Here is a 9,151-nt window from a genome sequence, read left to right as displayed (position 1 = left end):
AAACCCGTATGCGGGCGCTTCTCGCGAGAGCTCGGCACCGACGCGACTCCAGTCATTCAACAAGCACACAAACGACACTCAACTTCGGAACCTTTCTAACAGAAGTTGTTCCTGTTGCGCTTGTCCCGAAAGAAAAGTCGACATCTGTCGTTTGAAAATGTTTTGGGTTCCATAAAGACGATGTTTGATTAAAAGAACACAAACTACAAAGTGTGTCATAAGATCCCAAAAAAACACGTCCAACCTTTTCTTTTTCACCACCTACAACACAACCATACTATTGACTTGGAGCTTGTGCTAAAAGTGAGAAGCAAGGTTCGACAAGTGACAACAGCCCATAACGGAGGTGACACCCTACGAGAGAACGTCTCAGAGTTGACGGTGATAGTAACATAGCTAAAGATTGGCCTTTGCACATGGCATTACAGCATCTTGGCGCAATCTATTTGCAGAAAAAGATTTTGCTCGAGGTACCCTTTTTCTCCTGTTCTTTGTGACATTGTTCAAGTCATGCAAAGCAAGCTATTTGGAATGTTTATACAAATGATTTTTGTACTTTTATTTTTCATTGAAAGTAATGTGTACCAGTTGGTCAATAAAAAAAGCAGTTAATATGCATTTCCTGCATTTATTTTGATTTTGGTCCACGGGGGGAATTAATCGTGCATTTATCGTTACAGAGGTAAAATTGCTCAATTTATTGTGATATTGATTTGAGGTCACAACGCCCAGCCCTACCGTGCATCCTGTGAATCAAACAACCGTCACTACTGCTTCTCCAGCGGCATGTGTAAATACTGCTTTTCTCACACACACTTTCAAAGACAGACACACAAACAGTAGTCTGTGCTTACTGTTTCATAAACCAGAAATCTACCTAAACTTACCCATTTTTTTTCTTTTTAGATCGCAAACAGGGGTTCTTTCATTTGAAATCCTCCTTCTGTTTAACAATCCACAGGTCTTGCCAGTCCAGTTATTGATGTAGACAGAAAAAACATGATGCATCTCGCTGTCTCTCTCTCTCACACACACAGACACACTCCTGTGAACACAATAGTCATCAGCAAGACAAGGGCCGTGCGCCGATCTTTACATTACCAAGCTGGGTCACTAAGTGGAAATACTGCAAATAAGCAAAGATGCCACATAAAAGCGCATTGTTGTGACTGGTTGTTCCTTTATGCATCGATGTATCAGCTGCTATGCAGTTACTATGGTCCTATTATGCCTTGTTTTTTTTTATGATGTCGTATAGGTCGGATGTCTCACAATATTTTAAATGTGTGGGACACAATTTTTACAAATATGTTGTATTCAACAATAAAATAGCCATGTCGCAATGAACGGTTTCTCATATTGATACACATTTTCATGGATGGATGGGGCGACTGTTACGCTCCGCGGGTGGAGGAGGTAGGAGAGGACCCAAAATGCAGGGAAGCCAAGGTAAGGGTAACGTAAAGGGAATTTAATTAACAAAACAAAACCGAAAGGCAAACAAGGTACTTGGAATAAATAAACGTGACAAAGTGCAAAACAATGAAGACGAACGAAACGCGGCTGGGCAGAGCTATGACACAGGGACAGGAACCGGGGATAAGCGACCGTGACGAGGAGACATGAAGCATGGAGCATGAACGATGAACCAAGAGCGACAGTGAAATCCAAAAAGGGCCAAAAGGGCAACAGTGACATCAAAAAGGGTGAATGCACCGACGACGAGTAGTCAGTGAAGAATTAGAAATTTTAGAATTAGAAATCCCTTTATTGTCATTGTACTCAAGTGTGCAATGAGATTAGAGGGCTCCCCTCTCCAGTGCAATACAACAATAATACAGACAAATATATAAATTAGATAAATAAATAAGAGAGTGCAATGGAATTTAGTACTGAATAGGGTATATAAAAACACATCACGATGCTGTTCTGCAAGGTAGGGTGTTCTCGTGTGTGTGTGTGGGGGGGGGGGGGGGGGGGGTGAGAGTTCAGAATGGAGATGGCTCTCGGAAAGAAACTGTTTCCCAGTCTAAGGAGGCTTAAATAGTGACGTAATTAGTGGGTTGACGAGAGACAGGTGCGTGGCTGACGAGCGCGTCTCTCCCGTAGGTGGGTGCGTCTCTCCAGCCAGCACGACACGCGCTGGAAGGGGAACGCCCCCCGCGCCAGTTGAACAAACGTAAACAAAAACAAGACATAACGGAAACGGATCATGACAAATACTTTCCGACAGCTTGGCATCGCCATCTTCAGATTCTGAAGACGATCCCGTGAGGCCAGTGACGTCATGCACGCACTGGGTCAGACAGCCTGTTCACAAAAATATTGAGTGTTGAGCATTTTGTTTGGGCCTCTTCATTGTGTTTGTTCTTGTGTAATTCTGTGCAAAAATATTTTTCAACCAATTTTGTTTTGATTTAGTCAATGGTTGAAGTGGAACAAAAGTATTTAAAAATGTATGCATTTGGTTTGTGCAGTGAGGAACAGCCATGCTTAATGACACCAACCCGGAAAAAAAAAACCTGTTTGTTCTTATGCATATTAAAGACTGCTGCTCATGAGACTTCAAGACATAAAATAAAAGATATCACACAATTATTTATACAAACAACAAAAAAACACTATATGGTGAAATGCTTGTTTTTGTCAAACATCATCACTGTCTAATGAAATTATCAACTTAAAGATGTTATTGAATCCTGTTGTAATCTTTTTTTGTATGTATATATATACCATTATATTTTTCCTCTTTTTTACTGTGGTGGCGTAAACACTATCAGAAGCACAGGCCTAGAAAACTTACACGAAATGGTAATAATTTATATCCAATGGGGCTCGCTGAATAGGTGAGAATTTAATTTGACATTCAGCACTTTAACTTTGGCTTCACTGGCAGGACTCTGTTCTATAATCTTCACTTTGTGAGGAAGGGAATTTTCTGAAAACTCCCTATTTGCAATTCAAAATCATAGTTCAAATGAATGGCAACAGCACTGATTCTTAAGTAGGGCGTAGATAAAGAAATCAGTTGAATTACAGAGTCAGCTGCATCACTTGAGGGTGAGGCTTGAGATGACGTGTAAAGTATAAGTTATCTATTAAGCTCTATTGGGGAGAGCAAAGTTCCTCCTCCGCTACATTCGTTGTGGAAATCCTTTCACTCGCATCACAGAACCAAGTCTTGTGTAGATAACAAGATGGTTTTTGGAGCGCACCGGATGAAGACTGTGTTGCTGATTGTCATTTTGGGAGTTTTAAAGGTAGATTCATCTCAAACTTGAGTTGCACGCAGAAAATTATCAGCAATTGCCTTAAACAATTTAAATTTTATTTTAGGTGCAGACGGCTCCAACAGCTACAGGTTGGTTCATGATAATGTAATAATCCCATGCATGTTGTAGAACCGGAGTCTTCAATCCTGTTCCCCTGGGTCTCCTGTCCTGGCTGTTTTCCATCTCTCCCTGCTTGCAACACACCTGATTCAAATGATATCTTGTTGATCATCCGATCCGGGCCTCGAGAACAGGATTGAAGACCTCTGTTGTTGACCTTTACTTTTTGACCAATAATTACATATATACTTTGTGTTATCCAGATAATAATGCAGACGGTGGCGAACTAAGGGCTGATATCCCGGAGATAAATAAAGGTAAATGATTGTAGCTGTTTGATATCTTGTCCGTGACTCCAATTTTTGATGATGAACATCATTCCATAACATTTTTAGACTTGAAGCATCTTTTTGAGGGAGACATTGCCGGTGATGTAAGTATCTTGAGCTGACGCGGATCTGGTTTAACTGCAAAGAATAGACAACTTCTCTTCAGTTCTCACTTTATGCATTGCAGCACACCAGAAATGCAATTCTTGATCAAACAAGGAGATGGAAGTTCCCTATACCTTACATCTTAACAGATTCATTAGGTACTTGGAGTAACTTGAATAACATTATAAGCAAATGTTTCTGATTAACAACAAGAGTGTAATATGGTTGCCAATGTTGTAGAGTTGAATGCTAAAGGGGTAATACTCCAGGCTTTTGAGGAATATCGTTTAAGATCCTGCGTGGACTTCAAGCCCTATGAAGGAGAGGCAAGCTACATCTCCTTCACAAAACTCTCTGGGTGAACTATAACCTTATGTATCGAATTACACTACAGAACATGTTGACTCAGCCTATAGTAAGAACCTTGTAAACAATTTTCTACTTTCCTAAATGCAGATGCTGGTCATTTGTTGGGGATGAGAAAACAGGGCAGAATGTGTCCATTGGGGCCCGGTGTGACACAAAAGCCATTGTAGAGCATGAGCTACTGCACGCTCTCGGCTTTTACCATGAACAGTCACGTTCCGACAGAGACGACTATGTCAAGATCTGGTGGGATCAGATTGAAGAAGGTATTTTTTACGGTCTTTACTCTTAACAGAAAAGTACTGTAACTATCTATAATAACAAGTGATGTTGCAAGATGACTACTTCGAAAGTTCTTTCCTGACACATCTTAAGCAACAATAAGCCAAATGAATAACCAAAACAAGTGCAGAGTTACCTCTCATGCATGATGTAGTTTGAGATGCTGTGTATCTTGACAGGCATATTTTCCAGAATATTCTGTTTGAATTCCAATTATGGACCAACAGTGGTGTTTCAATTTTGAGGTTCTGCTGTTCTACATCACTTATTAATGGTGAGCAAAAAAAAAAAAAATTTTTAAATAAATCAAGTGTTCAATGTCACGACTTCACAGGGAAGGAGCACAATTTCAACAAGTATGAGGATGACTTTATCACTGATCTGAACACTCCATATGATTATGAGTCCATCATGCACTACAGGCCATTTTCCTTCAACAAGAATCAGAGTGTCCCTACAATCACCACCACCATTCCATTTTTTAATGAGGTCATCGGACAACGACTGGATTTCAGTGAAGTGGATATCACAAGGCTCAACCACATGTACAGCTGCGGTGAGTGTCTGCTCGTAAACATTTGAAAAGATAAGAGCCATGTGATCCTGTGGACTTAGACTGGACAATTAAGATAGAGTATTACAAGTAATGGTATAATGACAGTGTAATATCTCTATTATTATATTGACTTTATATGTAAGGCCTCAACTCAAGTTTGACAACAGTTTATCTCGCATCGTCATTAAGCAAATGTTTAGTGTGCCTTTCTACTATAATTTTAATTGTTCAAACGACACGCCTGCTGTTTGCATCTGTGTTTGGCCAGAAGTTCACATAACTTAGACTGAGTGACGAAAGCTTCTTTGAATTAAAGAGAAAGAATATCTTATAATAATCTTGCATCCATCCATCCATCATTATCTACTTGTTTTACATAAAAAAAATAAGTTTCTGACTTTTTACTAGTCCAAAAAAAAATCACAAACTCTGTTACGAGGGCAAAGTGCTTTCCACTCACAAGACACCCAACAAGGTTAAAAAAAGATTTGTCTTTGGGTTCACATATACACTATGGCAGCACAGAACGACCCTGGAATGAACGATATTGTGTTTGTTGTCATGTTTTATTTTGTGGATCCGATCAATGAGATCACAAATTAAGACCTTACTGTCCATCAGTGATTTTGCATAAAATTTAAATTATGCAAATTATTGACTCATTTGGATCCTCTCGATCAATGTAAAGTCTGTGTCTCTGTCCATTTCCACATCTTTGTTCATTTGTGGAGTGTAGTCCTCCGACTTTTGGCTCAATTGAACAGTTTCATTTGAATTCTTTTTTTCTTTTAACAGCAAATACACATGCTCTTCTGGACCAATGTTCTTTCGAATTGAACAACATCTGTGGAATGATCCAGAATAAGGATGACGATACAGACTGGGTCCAGACGCTGAGCACTCCTGCTCATCCAGATCAGACCCTTGCAGGAAAGTGCAGAGGTACAAAAAAAAGATTTTTGGTTCACGTCTTGTTTTAAATGTACGCAGTTCTCACTAAATGTTTTTTTTATGCCTGCTTTAAGATTCTGGCTACTTCATGAAGTTTGACACTTCATCTGGTAATGCTGCAAACAGTGCCTTACTGGAGTCTCGCATCCTCTACCCCAAGAGACATGAGCAGTGCTTACAATTCTTCTACAAGATGACAGGAGCAGCAGGGGACAAATTGGTGATTTGGGTCCGGATTGACGATGGAACGGGGACTGTTCGCAGTGTCAGGAAGATCCACACAATCACAGGTATTGGATTTTATCAACTGTGCGATACCAAATGAAGTATGAATCGATTTCTTTCTTTCTTTCTTGTTTTATGCCTCTCAGGTGATGGAAATCAAGATTGGAAAATAAGCCATGTAACACTCAAGATGTCTCGAAAATTCCGTTATATCTTCCAAGGAATTAGAGGATCAACCAGCTCCTCTGGTGCCATCTTTCTTGATGACATCACTCTTAGTGAGACTGTTTGCCCCAATGCTGTCTGGCAAATCCATAACTTTACTGGACTTCTTTCCAGCACCCCACCTGGAAGTGCAGTAAAAAGTCCATGCTTTTACAACCCTGAGGGCTACTCCTTCGGGATAAGCATTTACCCAAATGGAGAACTCGTGCCCTATCCAGACTATGTGAGTCTGTTCTTCCACTTGTGCAGCGGTGAAAATGACGCAGTCATGCAGTGGCCAGCCCAAAACCGACAAGTTACATTTGTTGCCATGGACCAACATCCTGATGTTAAAATGAGGATGTCGTCTGCAAGGAGTTTTACTACAGGTAGGCCAAGCTCAGCGGTATGTACTGTACATTGAGTCATTCCTATTTGGGCTTGCAAAAGAATTAAAGCAAATTCTTCATTTATGGGCTTGGCAGAGAAACACCTATGCCAGTTAACTTTAATCCGTTTGTCATTTAATACAACAATGTCAAACGAATGCCTTGTGGCCCTCTGACTTGACATAAAAAATTCCATGACGTCATCAACAGTGAATGAGATTCTAGCTTATGAGGGCGTAGACTTTCTACATTTAGAATCAAGAAGCAAGTGCGAACAAAGAAGCGTGACTCACAATGTAGTGGAAGAATGCATAGCTGCTGACATAATAAATCTCAGTAGCTAGATACAACTACGACAAGGTTTGTTTTTAAGCCTCAAAATAAGGGATTCATCGATTAATAAACATTCCATATATTTTCTATAAAGCTTGTTTTCATAAGGTTTGGCGATGGACTGGTTTATTATTTTTTATTTTTTTATGATAATAATAATAATACATTTTTCTTTTTACCACAATTGAGTGGTATGATTAAATCAGCCTGCATTAAAAAAGAGCACGTTGCATAACCAAATTCAAATATTGTAGTAAACACATTTACATCAAATGAGTGCAGCTACGATGAACTTTTCCTTGCTACGCTAATTTATCTTTTGCAGATGTTGCTGACTACTGGAGCAAACCAACAGCTGCATCCGGTGCATTGTGGGATCCGAATTGCAACTGCTTCTGGGGTGCAGGATTTGGCTGGCCGACTTTTATATCTCAAAAGCAACTACACAAGAGGAGCTTCATTAAAAACAACGACCTCATCATTTTTGCTGACTTTAATGGTGACAATCTCAAATATCCATATATATCCATATATATATATATATATACATTTTCATTCATATGTGTCAACAGATTTGACTCATTTGATCCAGTCTGAGGTCCCCATCAAACCTGTCCCACCAAATAAAGATGCAACGGCTGAGGAACCGGTGGAAACAAGCTTGGAGGCTTCCAAATCCGAAAACGCTAACGCAGTTTGAATGGAGGTGTAAGTGTGGCGAGAGATGAAGAGGCCTCCTGCAGGTGTGTATGCCAGTTTATGGAGTGAAGAACTGACATTTTGACGCAATGAAAAGTAGTCAGAGTAAAGCTTATATAACAGTGATGCTAACAAACGTGTTGTTAACTCAAAATAACTAAACCCCTGGCAACAAAAGTGAGTACACCCCTATGTGAAAATGTGGAAAGAGAGCACCCAACACATACAATTAATGCACAATGACAGCATCCTCCCATATGAAGTCGCCCGAGTCAGATGTTCATACAATACAATTTTATATTATAGCGCATTTCACAACAGATAATGGATTTTTATGACTGATAGTAAAAAGCAAGATGTTGGTGCTTAAAGGAGTCATCTTTACAGTGAGAACAAAAACAACATTGCTATATATGCTATTCCATAATTTATGTTTCTTCCCACACCGTATTAATGTCCCTTTTTATATTATGATAACAACGGAAACGTATCCATTAACCATTTATGCTGGAGATTAAAAGTCTACACACCCCTGTTCAAATGCCAGTTTTATGTGATATACAAAAATGACACCAAGATAAATAATGTTAAAACTTGGTCCAATGTTAATGTGATCTGTAACCTCTCCCGCTCAATTGAGAAAAAAAAAAAAGACAATTTCCTAGCGCAATGAGATCCTGTTCATGCTGTGGGAGCTCCCTGCAGACCATGGCTGGTGTTGTAAGATGTGAGTTCAGGATTGGCAAGAAAAGTAAGAAAAGTATACTAAAGCATTCCAACTTGATTTGGGGTCATTCAGAGACATTTTAAATGCTGACAGGTGTGTGCTGACTCCCATTTCATATTCGTGTGAATGTGATTGGTTCATGCCAAACGCATCCATATCCCGCAGTTATTAGAAGGTGTGCATATTTTTAGTGGGTTACTTCTATACCATCTGCTTCTTTTCAGGTGTGATTCAAGTCAAAGCTCTGTCTATACTGGTACAAGGTGTGAGAATGTGAAAATCAGCAGATGCATTCTTCAAGCTTCTGACACTGGTCATGTACCCAGTGATCAGTTGCACAGGGTGCTGCCCTCCTATTCGCCAAAATCATCTCCGACTCTGTTATTCTTGTTACCTGTTTGGATAGTAAATGCCTTTTGGGCCTTGCTGACATAGCCCACTACCCCAATTTCAGATCAGTATACTGTGCTGAAACAAGTTTTTGCAATGTCCAGAAATAGTTCAACTGAATGAGTCTTTATCCTGAAGCTGTAACTATTTTGTATATATTTTAGTATGATCAATGATTTTTTTTTGGGGGGGGGGGGGGGGCGTAAGAATGTTTAAATTGATATTACTCATATAACAATAAATCTCAATTCAAAAAGCTGAAA

At 39.6% G+C, this 9,151-nt stretch overlaps 1 protein-coding gene across 1 annotated transcript; it reads left to right on the top strand.

Moving 5' to 3' along the window:
* Nucleotides 1–3,197: 3,197 nt before the first annotated feature.
* Nucleotides 3,198–8,933, top strand: mep1a.2 (meprin A, alpha (PABA peptide hydrolase), tandem duplicate 2). The gene is given in 15 exon segments (XM_088286890.1): nt 3,198–3,260; nt 3,337–3,361; nt 3,596–3,649; nt 3,728–3,765; nt 3,849–3,924; nt 4,007–4,124; nt 4,223–4,398; nt 4,749–4,970; nt 5,766–5,912; nt 5,996–6,211; nt 6,293–6,739; nt 7,398–7,571; nt 7,645–7,761; nt 7,764–7,815; nt 8,723–8,933. Coding segments are annotated over 15 exon segments (2,136 nt in total).
* The last annotated feature ends 218 nt before the right edge of the window (nt 8,934–9,151 follow it).

This window comes from Idiotropiscis lumnitzeri, chromosome 21 (assembly GCF_059441095.1).
Source record: "Idiotropiscis lumnitzeri isolate Australia: NSW breed Sydney's pygmy pipehorse chromosome 21, RoL_Ilum_1.0, whole genome shotgun sequence".
In the NCBI taxonomy this organism is placed as follows: Eukaryota; Metazoa; Chordata; class Actinopteri; order Syngnathiformes; family Syngnathidae; genus Idiotropiscis; species Idiotropiscis lumnitzeri.
This window is presented reverse-complemented; position numbering and strand designations above follow the sequence as displayed.